Source organism: Protopterus annectens, chromosome 15.part0 (assembly GCF_019279795.1).
Source record: "Protopterus annectens isolate FY-2018-M chromosome 15.part0, PAN1.0, whole genome shotgun sequence".
Taxonomy (NCBI): domain Eukaryota; kingdom Metazoa; phylum Chordata; order Ceratodontiformes; family Protopteridae; genus Protopterus; species Protopterus annectens.
In genome coordinates, this window is record NC_056749.1 from 565,926,900 (window position 1) to 565,939,813 (window position 12,914).

Sequence of the window (12,914 nt, forward strand, 5' to 3'; positions counted from 1 at the left end):
GTGCCTTTTTTAGGCAAGGCTCAAATGATAAACCTACCGCCCTAGAAAACAAAAATGGAGAAAAACTAAGGGTAATACTGCTCAATGCCAGAAGTCTAAACCTCAAGATGCACGCCCTCGAAGCCCTCCTCAGTATGGAGAACATCGATGTTTGTGCTGTGACTGAAACCTGGTTCAAGGCTCCTGAGAGCACCCCAGCACTATCAGGTTATACCTCATATCATGCGTTCGGCCCCAAAATCGGACTGAACTACAAAGGAGGGGAGTATCCATATTCATAAAGGATACCCACACCTCCAGGTTAGTGGCAATGCACGAAGCATCGGAGACCATCCAGGTGCAATTAACCATAGGTAAAACTGCCCTACAGTTTGTAACATGCTACAGACCACCTTCTCAAACTCAGGAAACCCACACAGCCTTCCTGAAGACACTGGAGAGTATAAATGTCTCTCCAAACACCATCATATTGGGTGACTTCAACTACCCAAACATAGACTGGGAACATTACTCAAGCCCCAACACCCTAGCCCAAAGGTTCCTTGAGTTCATAAACTCAAATGCTATGGAACAACTAGTCACCATTCCCACAAGAGGAGAAAATATACTAGACCTGATCATCACAAACATGGGGACAAAATGCTCCACACCGGAAGTATATCCCTCATTGGTGAGATCAGACCATAAATTAATCTCACTGGAGATCCACATCCCGCCCCACCCCCAGCCAAAAAAACCACAGTGGAGAACTTCTCAAAAGCAAACTTCACACTTCTTAAGACTGGAGTGGTATCCTTCAAGGCGCCCGAGCCAGTGGAAACCACAACCCACGCTGCTGAAAACCTTACAAATGCCTTCTACGAGCACCTCCAGGAATGTATGGATCAAGCAATCCCTAATAAAATCAAGACCTTTTCCACCAAAGGCAGGCGCCCAGTCTGGTGGACTCCAGCCATAAACAAACTCTACAACAAGAGGAGAAAGCTACTACATGACAGAGCAAAATCCCTAAATGGGAAGGCATCTCTGATCAATACTAGCAAAAACTACGATCACTCATAAAATCATCCAAGGCCAACTTTGAGAGAAAAATCACTAATGACACAAAAGACAATCATAAAGCCTTCTTTAGCTATGTTAGAAACCTGGGTGGAAACTCCCAGATATGCTCAGAATTAGTCCAAAATGATAAAAAAATCACTGAACCCACAGACATTGCCAACATACTGGCAGACAGGTTCAGTGCAAATTCTCCCTCCCTCCCCAAAGGAGAAATATCTATCCCACCAGAGTCTAGCCTCCCAAACATCTCAGATGCCCAGGTGAGAGCTGCTCTCTCTAAAGCAAAAAACACAGCGTCAATGGGACCGGACGGTGTCCCCGGCTGTGTGCTACACGAACTCAATGAGGAACTAAACCCACTCATAAGGCTGCTGTTTAATCTTAGCCTTACTACAGGATACGTACCCAAAGAATGGCGTACGGCAACTGTGGTCCCACTCCACAAAGGCGGTGCTTCTACGGACCCTGGAAATTACCACCCCATAAGCTTGACGAGCCTTGTCTGCAAAGCTATAGAGAGGATCATAATGGAACTCATAAATAAAGACATTGGGGACCTACAGACACTGAATCCTACCCAATTTGGCTTTGTCAAGGGCAGATCCTGCCTCTTGAACTTGGTCGACTTTCGAAACAGTCACTAAGGCCATTGATGAGGGTAAGGCAGTTCACACAGCCTACCTTGACCTAGCAAAAGCATTCGACACAATACCCCACTCGGGCATCATAGAAAAGCTCACCAGCTTAGATGTAAACCCATATGTCACAAGATGGGTTGCAAACTGGCTCAAGGACAGAACACACAGGGTTAGAGTTGCTGGTGCCATGTCAGACTCTAAGCCAGTCACGAGCGGTGTCCCACAGGGCTCAGTCCTGGGCCCCCTCTTGTTCGGCATTTATTTTTCTGAAGTGCAGGCAAACATAGGGGATTGTGGCTGACAAAATTTGCAGATGACTGCAAACTGGGCACCATAATTGACACTCCATCAGACACAGACATCCTCCAGAAAGGTCTCATAGAAATGGATAACTGGTGCCAGAGCCATGGCCTTAAGCTAAATGCCAAAATTGTATAGTCATACCCTTTGGGAAAAACAAGGTAACCCCTAATTACCACATAGGTGGTAATCCATTAAACACGGAAGAAGTTATCAGGGACCTGGGGACCCAAGTTGACAGTAACCTCTCTTTGACACTCACATTGCCAAAGTGGTTAGGAAGACCTTCTACATTGCCCACCTGATCATGAAGGGATTCACATCCAGATCAGGAGAGGTCATTGTACCCCTGTACTCTTCACTTATCAGACCAGTGATTGAGTACAATGCCCCATTCGAATGTACCTTACCCGACACCTGCAGCAGTTGGAAAGACCCCAAAAGTTCCTCACCAAAAGGATAAAGGGGCTCAAACATATGTCATACGATGCCGACTGAAGAAACTCCAGCTCTATTCAGTCGCATACCGTCTGCTCAGAGGTGATCTGTGCCTGACATACAAGGCCATGTCCAACCTGGAATTAATGGACATGCTCCACCTCAAAAATCCAAATCCACCAGAGCCACGAGAGCAAGAGACTTAAACCTCAACACGGATATAAATAGGACGTGCTGGAGGGACAGATTCATCACCCAGAGACTCCCTACACTATGGAACAGAATCCCAGTCCATGTGAGGCAGAGCCCCTCACTGACTCTGTTCAAGAGAAATCTTGACGAGTGGATGGGAGATCGTAGGTTTACCCCGGGAATCATCTCTGTATCACTGCTGGACAGAGGCACAGCAAACTAATGGGTATAGTATTCTCATCCTAAGGGGTGGTGAAAGCCACACGCACTCTGGCTAGGCTTATAAATGCCCTAGGGCAGATAGCCTAGTATGAACCTATGAACCTAAATAAATAAGCTATTGGTTTGGCAATATAAAAGCAATTTCTCTTCAGAAAGGAAGGGTAAAGATCTGCCCAGAAAGGATGCAACAGGGTGTTTGATTTTCTAATGGTTATTTTTTGTTAACTACAACAGCTGTGAGCATCCTAAAATAATAATGTGGTATTCCATCTACCCTGCCATAAGTGTTAGTAATAGCTGATGAAGAAGGGGGTTAGCACTGAGACAGTAACTAGCTTTAGAATTTAAAGCATAATCTTCAAATGCATTAAGTAAATTTATCTCATCATGGACATTCTAGTTACTTCTTGTTTAACATCCAGGCTTCTCTTACTTCTTTAATCAGTTTCCAGGATGTCTTTCTTTGAGGTACCAAAAAGGTGAGGTTGCTTCTTTCAGAGAAAGGCACATTTAAATACATATGTGACTATCCTGGCTTCCCTTCTCCAATTCAAATAATCCTAGTAGATGTCAGGGTTCTGGGATTTTTTCTATCTAACCGTGGCTGATTCCCTCTCCTTCAGTTGGGGGCTTTATAATCTGGTTAGCCATGACCACATATTATTTTATTAGCTGTCAACCTTTGTGGGAATAATCTGTACTGTATAGGCAACAGTAGGCAAAAGAATGCTTCTAATACACTGTTGATATCACTTTCCCTCAATACCTCATTCCACTTTGCCATTTCCAGTTCACACAAGAGTATAACTTCTAACATCATATGGAAGGATATGCCCCTGCCAGAGAGTAGAAGTGTGTTTTGTTAGTTAAATGACCAATAGGAAAGAACTGCACAGTAATGTCGTATTGATCTGGATAGACAATTATGTCTTAGCCATGCATGGATTTACCATGTTCAGAAAGGAAGAAGGAGCTGTTCAAAAAGGGATGTAATAGGGTGCTGGCTTTTCTAATATAAACACATTTGTGTGTGTGTGTGTGTGTGTGTGTGTGTGTGTATATATATATATATATATATATATATATATATATATATATAGAGGTCTATATTACCAGAGTGAAACTCCTTTTGAGCGAATACCAAAACACCGACATGAACTGCGTGAAACGCGAGAATACCAAATGCACTAAACCGCAAAATTTTGAGTCTCGAACTGTCATAGTCGGCCAACCCCACCACCCACTACATACTACCTACCCAAACAAAATAAATAAATCACATACATACACTAACCAAACCCTACTTCTAACCCTAAAGTAAAGCACCAAAACCCTACTTCTAACCCTACACTAAACCCCACATACACAACTATCTATGCACTATCCTTAACCCCTCCCTAACCCTAAGGTCCATAACTACCGCACACCTCCCCTACGAAAATATAAACAAACAAAATAAATAATCCACATACATACATTCACCAAAACCCTACTCCTAACCCTACACTAAATCCTACATACATTAACTATCTATTCACTTACCTTAACCCGCACCCAAACCCTAAGGTCTGTAACTATTGCACACTTACGTTATGGAGCTATAGCACAGATGGGCCAACCATGGTAATTCGACATTTCCACATTTGCAGTTTTGGACGTTTGCTGTAATGCTGGTTCGTGCAATACATGTCGACGTTTACGGATTCACTTAAACGGACTTTTACTCTCGTACTAGGGAGCCATATATATATATATATATATATATATATATATATATATATATATATATATATATATAAATATTTATGTCTACCAGTTGTGATCATCTTAAATTAGAAATAAGGCTTTCTGTCAGCCTTGTTTCAACTGTCACTAATGACTGAAGGAGGCAAGAATTAGCATTGAGGGAGAGAGAGTGTTATTCTATTCAGAAATTAAAATGCTTCTCTTACAAACAACTAACACATGATCCCTCAAAAAAAGACAGAATGTGCAAACAAGATATATTGATAGTCATGGGTAACTGGAAATGGTACTTGGGAACAAAAGAAGGTCAATTGTTTGCAAAATAAGGGCTACATAATAGAAATTAAGGGGAAGAATGAAAGAATTAAAAGAAATGTTCATTTCAAACACCTTCTCTCAGCAACATAAGTGGTAGCTGTAAATATTGGCTTTGCTCAGTGGATTGTAGAGAACCAAGTCGTCTGGTGCCCTGTGCAGCTCCCTGAATTGGTGCCCACCTCATCTCAAAGAAGATTTATTTTTCCAAAACTGTAGCAAGTTACTCGCTGCAGATGTACAAATGTAACAAGCAGCCTGTAAGTGCTTTATCCATGGCTGCAAAAGCAGTATCTGGAAGGTACAATAACCTCATGGCTTCATGAAGTTATGCCTTCCACTTCATGATCGGCACCTGCCGATTGTTCCTCCTAACAGCTTATGCCCAGGACAGCTACTCCCTTTATTCCACCACTTGATGTATACCTCTTTCTGTGTCTTCTTCTTCATCTTCATCATTATCATCAGCCACCTTTTTTTACTGTTTTACAATGTGTCAGGGTGTTGCATCAACTGCTATGATTTTCTTTGATTTAGAGTCAATCACCTGTCTTCTTTGACAATCATTCCCACCTGATGCAAGTCTTATCTCAGTCAATCCATCCCTTGGCTAGATGTCCCCATCTCATTTTGCCTTCGTCCTGTCTCTCCCAAATCTGTTACACCAAATCATTCTTTGCTTTCCTGCACATGTAAGTGAACCAGTGTAATCTGTTGTCTTTGACCATCTACTATGGCTTCCACAGTGATGTCCTCATTTCATCTGTCCTATAGTGTGTACCCTACTACCCATTTCTGGCACTTCATCTCCCATCACCTCAAGCTTTCTCAGCTGCTCTACATTCACTGCCCATGTTTCTATGCTATAGAGAAGCACTGTTTTACACACCTTACTTTTCAGTTTTCTTGACATTTTTCTGTGACACACTACTCCTGAAACCTTGTACTAGTTGGCTGCAGGACATCTGATTCTGGCTTTCAGTCCTTATTCAGACTACCCATCTCTTTAACCACATCTCCCAGATACTTGAAGCTATTAACCTTTTCCATTATTTTCTTTTTAAGTTTATATGTTCATATATTAGTACTAGGCTAACTGCCTTATGGGCTGTTTTAAGCTTAGCCATTTATCCTATGTGAGAATCAAACCCTGCACCTTGTGTTTGTAAGGTAAACACCTTAACAATTATGCTCCCATCCTCTATCTCAGGTTTTAGCATCTGCTGATTTCCTCCATTTGCTACAAAACCATTGTGCTGTCTTTACTCAGTTTCATCCCATGTCCCATAAGTTTTGCATTCCAGTCCCTTATCATTTGCTGAATTTCCTGCTCAGACTCTGCTTGTGGTGCCACAGTGTACATATAATATCTTTGGTGATCTTTTCTGTCTGACTTGTTTGCTGATGTAGCCTATCAGCAGTATAAACAGAAGTGTGCTCAGATCTGAACCTTAATGTACATCCACTTCCACTAAGAATGCCCTGTGTTTGTCTGAACACTTTTTGAATTTACCCAAATTAATTTCCTTGGGACCTTACCAATTGCTGTTTTCAAGTCTAGGAATGCCCAGTTGGATTCTATCTTGTCTCACTGCAAACTCCAGAAAATGTCCATGCCCCTTTTTGACAACATTGATCAATGTGACCAAATCACTTACAGCTAATTTTTACAATGCTAATTGTAGATCCCTGAAAGGCATGCAGTCTGTGTTCCTCTACCTAGAGGCTACAATCCATCACAGTTGATGCCTAAAGCATTGATCCACACTGCTCTTCCCCTGATGGACATTACCTAGAATATATGCTGCAGCCCTCAATTCTGTACATTGTTGGGTGCCCTCTACTGGCAGACCTCTCAAGTTCATCTGGAAGAGCAGGGTTTGAACCCAGTACCTTCCATCTTTGACGAGGAAACAAATTGTTTTCGGGAGAATCCCCACAGAAACAAAGTTAGAACATGCAAATTCCATACAGACTTTAACCCAAGATCAGGACTGAACCCTGGACCTTGTATTTGTGAGGCAAAGAACTTAATCATTACACCACCATAACATTATTCTTACTGAGTACTGAATGTTCTGTATTACTTATGCAGACAAAGATAGTTGTACAGTGATAATTTATGTTTTGTGTTGAAAGTGGTGATGTTTAACACATGATATACACAAGATATGTGGTGGTCAGTATGCTGTGTCTTTGTAGCATTGCTGACTCCCTCGGGGAACTGCACATCTGTCCAGTCTTTTCCTGAATTTTTAAAGAGCTGTGTTGTCTGAGTTAAAAAGTCATGGACATACCGAGTCCACCTACCTCCCACTGTCACTTGATATTTCCTCACAGGATAATCGTGGATGTCTTCAGCTGCCTCCTTTTCTTGATGATCTTCTTCCAGTACTTATGGTACAGTGAAAGAGTTGCAGCCTCTGAAGAAGGAAAACACTATGCTTGTCATAAGGTGACCATGTGAGATGTCCTGTTGGGAATGTAATGGAGGGCATCAGAAGTGGGAATCAACAGGCCAAAAACTTACTTGATGACACCCCTTGTCTACCAGATACCTTGCTGAAACTACTGTAAACTGCACTGAGGATAGGCAGGATAACCCCCATAGCTGCAACAGATAGCTAATATAATATGCAATAGAAAACATATTTATGTTATGTCTTCCTATTGCCAATACTGTGACAGGCTCTATGTCTGCATGGTGCATTGTTAGTATCCTAGACCTTGTTTCTTTGCCAATGGGAAGTGCTGTGGTATCAGGTACAGGTGTTCATTTATTTGCCATTGGTAGTACACATAGACTAGCAGTTAAGGGAGTGCCACTCCTTACTATATATATATATATATATATATATATATATATATATATATATAATATAATATATACATATATGTGTGTGTGTGTGTCTGCTTCATCACCACTGAGGACCTTAACAATGGCATGGGTGCAAACAATAACACTAGATGCATAACACTTGGCAGCACTTACTTTGCTAAACATGATATAATTTATGCTGATGATGAAGTTTTCAAGTATGCAAGGATCTTTGATACCACAGCAGTATCTTTCATATCATACTAAAATGTTCCAGATGTCAGTGTACCCAATAATAGGTATTATTTTTGTTTCCAGTGATATGCATTATCTTTCATATGTTGGCATTCATAGTGCATGCATTCTGTATACAGGAAAACTGTCTATGTCCTCCTACTCAGGTATAAGTGATGCTGGGGTATTTGTTGCCTGACAACATATTCTGCAATTCTGGGTACTATTGTTTTGCAGACAAATTTCTCTGGAAGGTGGTGTTACTTATCAATAAAAGTATACTGTCTTCAGTTTCTGGTGTTCCCTCAGAATTTTTATTTTTACAGGTAAAATGTGGTACTGCTATTGTCTCTGAATAAACTATAAAGTGCTGTTGGCAGGATTTGTTTGCTGTTATTTGCATTTGGTGCTTTTCAGGACATGTTGCAGCAAACTTCCTTAAACTGTAGTTGTAGGCATTGGTTTGTAAAAATTGCTCATTACCATTGGTGCAACTGTAGCATGGTAGCATAGTTTCTCAACTATCAACACTATTAATCTTTAGCTGCTTGTATGGGGGTACTCATACATTCTTCCTTGTGGCTGGGGACGTCCTTTTTTCTTTAGTATTGTCTGTTAGGGCCTTTGCTTGTTGTTGTGTACAACAAAGGCTTAAAGTGCTGTGGCATAAATTCAGCACTGACAGATTTCACTAAATCATATATAAAAAGGTGACCATGTACTAGCTGGTAATGTGAACTATACTACAAAAAAAATATTTCAGTAAGCCGCGATGCACTTTGGACATTTAAAGGTAAGGTAAAAAAGTTAATTTACCCTTGTGTTGGTTAAGTGGCTTCCACCACAGTTTATACCAAGCTAACTGTGACTGACATGCTTTTCAACTTCTTGACTTATTTATTTTTCATAACAGCGATCAGAAAGTGGAGCACCTGCTTACTTTTCAGAACAAAAGGCACTCGCAAACTAGATCCCATTGGAATAAGAGTCTGCTATAGTTTTAGACCAGTTGTTTAATAGGGGCGGGCATTCACAAATTGTTAGGCTTACATCTCGGCTGTACCTCGCGCATTCCTCAGTTTTCTGAGTTCCACAGTTTCTGGTTGAAATGGTGCGATACACATTCCTGGTATTTTTTTTTTTACACATATACATGATAAATTACACCAAAGTACTGAATCGTAGAAATGCATTAAAGGGGCAACTTTTAATTATGAAGAAACAGTTAACTATGTTGTGGGGCTGTTAGCTCTTTATCTTAAATAAACGTTTTTGTAATTTCTATGAAATAAACGCCTAGCCCATTTAGCGCTCGCGGTCACTTTTTTCATACACAGAAAGACATTTGTACTGAACATGAACAACTTCGTGATAGAAATCAGAAAATCTAGGAAGAACAAGGGTAAAAACATTATATCCCTATAAATAAATCACCCATGAGCTGTACTGTAACCAAGTATTCCTCAGCAGTGAAGCTATCTGCTCTCCCTGTATTATTTATATTCACAGGACCGGAGCCGCTTTCCAATCCCTATGTCTGTTTTCCCCCTAAATAGGGCGTCATTTAAAATGCACATTCCAAAAACTTCGTTGGTCCTTCCTTAAAGGCTGTGTACTGTGTAGTTTGCAAGTCTCCTAATGTCGACGTTATGCTAAATGCGGGCCTTACTGTCGTAGTGCGTGTAGTAAGCTGATTGCGGAGCAGTAGTTGTCATTTCCCATCAGGCTCCGCGTTAGCAGGAACGGTGGCTGTAGCCCCATACTCGAAGAAGCTGTGTAAAGCGGCTGTTGTAGGGGAGGGAGTGGCAGTGTTGCCGGTAGATAGTACGTTAAATAAACGGGATGACTGAGCCGACGGTGGCGGACACTCGCCGCCTGAACTCAAAACCGCAGGACTTAACAGATGCTTATGGGCCGCCTAGTAACTTCCTTGAGATTGACGTGTTTAACCCGCAGACAGTTGGTGTTGGTCGTAGTCGTTACACAACTTACGAGGTCCGCATGCGGGTGAGTGATGGGAATGAAATTCTTGTCCTCTAAATGATGCATATCCCATAGGTGTTACATACTGCTGAATTGGCTTAAGGGAAACTGTTCAGACGTCTCCATGTTGGGGTATTTCTTTAGGCCTGGAGATATACATTGCAATGTTTTGGGGATGACTGCTAATAGTGAAATGTTTTAATTTAGGTTTACATTGTAAAAGTTACTTCATATTACTTCTTGCATTACGTGCTACCACGTAATGTGTGTTCATTTATAGCTTGATTTACTTCAGTCTTTGTAGATTCTAGTTAATGTTGGTCTATGTGCCCCTCTCCAACGCACACACCTACACGCTTACTCTTGGGACTTGTGCATTACTGTTTTAATTGTTTCCGTTTGTTAACTTTAGTAAGGCCTTGTTACGAAGACTTTGAAAGAAAGTGCTTTTTCATAGTGTTGTCTCTATTTTGTATCTAGCATTTTTTATAGGTACGGGTATTCTCTGCTTGGTTTTTGTTGCAGTAGCTCTTGAACAACTTTGAGTATATGCATTTTACAGGGATCAGTAGTAGCTTGTTGCATACCCAGCAGGTATTGTTTTGCGTTGCACGATTATAGTATAGTTATATATTTTTGAAGAGTGTATAAGGTTGTACAGTAGTAAGAGTTTTTGAGCCTGTACAAGTATTGGGTGTGGTTTTTATTTTCCCCCTTGCAGATTAGGAGATATTTGTGTAGAGGACTTCGTTCTGTCAAGTTGCAGCGTGTGTGTATATGTGTGAGAAAGGGAGAACTTCTGTGAGAATGTAAGCATTTATTTTAAAAATGTTTCCTCCTTTAATGTTGGCCTGTTGTCATCCGTAGCTGTGCCCCCACCACCACCACCACCCCACACCACCACCACTTTGAAAAAAAAAAAACAGTTGTTGAATAAAACACAGGAGTGTTACAGAATGGTGTTCTTTCTATAACACCCAGTTGATTTGAACGTGGACTTGTTGTTTTCACTTTCAGGTGCTTGTGATTTGTGAGCTGAACTTTTTAAACGGACAGTAACTTGACATCTGCTTTGCTTTAGATTTATTAGTTTTGAGAATAAGTAGTTTTCTTTGTTTAGACACCTGCCTAATATCTAATGTTACGCTGTCGCCCTTTTGTTAAAGAAAGTCTTGGGTAAAGTGTTTATTTGTTAAGGCTGTTAATTAATGGGGTAGTGGACTGAAGCAAATGGTCCAGTTTCTGCCACTGCCTTAGATCATCAAGCAATATTTCTAATAAAAGGTACCAGTGTGAAATGTGTAAATGTACAGCAGCTGACATCCTATTACAAACATAAAATGTAATATTTTGCATTTTAGTTTAATGTGATGCGCAGAAGGATGTAGTGAATATGTGCACAATCATGTAACCTTAATAGTTATTAAAAACTGTGTTTGAGAGATCTCCACTCTACAGTAGAGAATGCTAGACTTGATACAGGACAGCTGTCTAAATAGGCTCAAGGTGAGTGTATATATAGTAGTTGCAAATGTGAACTTGGTATTTCCAGTAGTAAACTAAAGGGAAGGTTTGATTACCATCTGAAGTCACCACTGAGTGGGCAAGTCATGAGCATTAAGCTGTGTTGTTCAGAAAGATTGACCTAATGTCTTTAGCTGTTTGGCAGGTCCTAAGTTGTTGGGAAGTATATCCCAAAGATTGGTCCTGAGACTTGAGAAATGTACTCTGTATGATCAGCTTAGGTAGATTAAAAATAGCCTATTGCATTCAGCAGAACAGTTGATATCCAGAGATTTTTATTAATAATGAAGAATTGGGAGAACTAAAAGGGAGACTCTGTGGAGCATTCTATGAATAAATGTTATTTGGAGAAAGTCTGCTTTTTTTGTTGTGAGTAAATACCTCCCAGCCCTCCTTCATGCCAGTTGCTATTAATTGTTCCTTGGTAAGAAAAAGACATGCAGTTTTGAGAGTGTTGTTTTTTCCCCCCCCTTTTCCCAGTAGTTCATAATCTAATGAATACTTTTTTTAATTTCATGTTTTATGGCCTGTTATCTTTAGTGTGAGGGCCACTGTGAAATCAGAAGCCTTATGTAGCAGCGCTTGTTTTCATTTTGAGTTTTCTTGTAGTGTGCTGTATTAAAAAAAAAAAAAAAAAAAGGCAGCTTTTATACAGTTGACATGGTGGCACGAGAGTTGGAGGTGATAAGGTAGCTCTCTCCTTGCAGACAAGAATGTGATACATTCCTGGAATTTTTAATATGTTCTAAGAGCTCTCCGTAAAGTCCAGATTTGTCCCCTTGGCAGTCTAAGAACGTGAAGTTGAAAGTGGAAGGATCGGTGGGGGGGTGGGGTTAAACACTAAAGGTATCAGGTAATCTCATTGAAAGTAAGTAAAGGTTCAACAACAGCATAGCTGAAGAAGAGGAACACTTAATGTGCTGTTTCTTCCACAATGGAGGAAAAAGTAGACCAAATTTACCTAAAATGGTTTTGACTGCGCATCACACTTGTGGACTACAGCTCTTCAAATGATAAGAAAGTACAGGAGTTAATGGAGGCAGTCAGCCGGTCTGATTTGGAAGAGCTTAAGGAGGTAGAAGAACTTTTAAAGCAGAAGATAGTGGATCGAGAATCGAAATATGATTTAACTGTAAGCTAAGATTGTAGGTCTTGGAGACGGTGTTTGCAGAGAACCTTCATTTTCTAGAAGTGCCAGAACTGTCAGAGGGGAAATGCTGTGTAATCTTCATGAGGGACTGCATTGGTAAATGGTCATATTCCCAGAGAGGATATAAAATTGGGATGAACACATGAGGTGAAATATATTGTGGCAGCACTAAGAAATCTGTGCCTGAGATCAGTTCTAGTGAAATTCTAGAATTACTCGCAGAATGGAGTGTTAACTAATGGAACCATGCTTAGAATAGCAAGTTAGGAATATTTGTGGACACTGGCTTCTC

General features: G+C 40.6%; 1 protein-coding gene across 3 annotated transcripts in view; it reads left to right on the forward strand.

Annotated features, from left to right (window-relative positions):
* The first annotated feature begins 9,562 nt into the window (after window positions 1–9,562).
* The window catches only part of LOC122789923 (sorting nexin-12), a 427,546-nt gene continuing 424,194 nt past the window's right edge, over window positions 9,563–12,914 (forward strand). Inside the window, exon 1 of one of the 3 annotated variants that reach the window (XM_044057388.1) lies at window positions 9,563–9,972. In XM_044057388.1, the coding sequence (XP_043913323.1) occupies window positions 9,808–9,972 (165 nt within the window). In that variant the 5' untranslated portion in view covers window positions 9,563–9,807. The remainder of the gene's footprint in view (window positions 9,973–12,914) is intronic. The other 2 variants (XM_044057389.1, XM_044057387.1) reach the window with 2 other exon arrangements.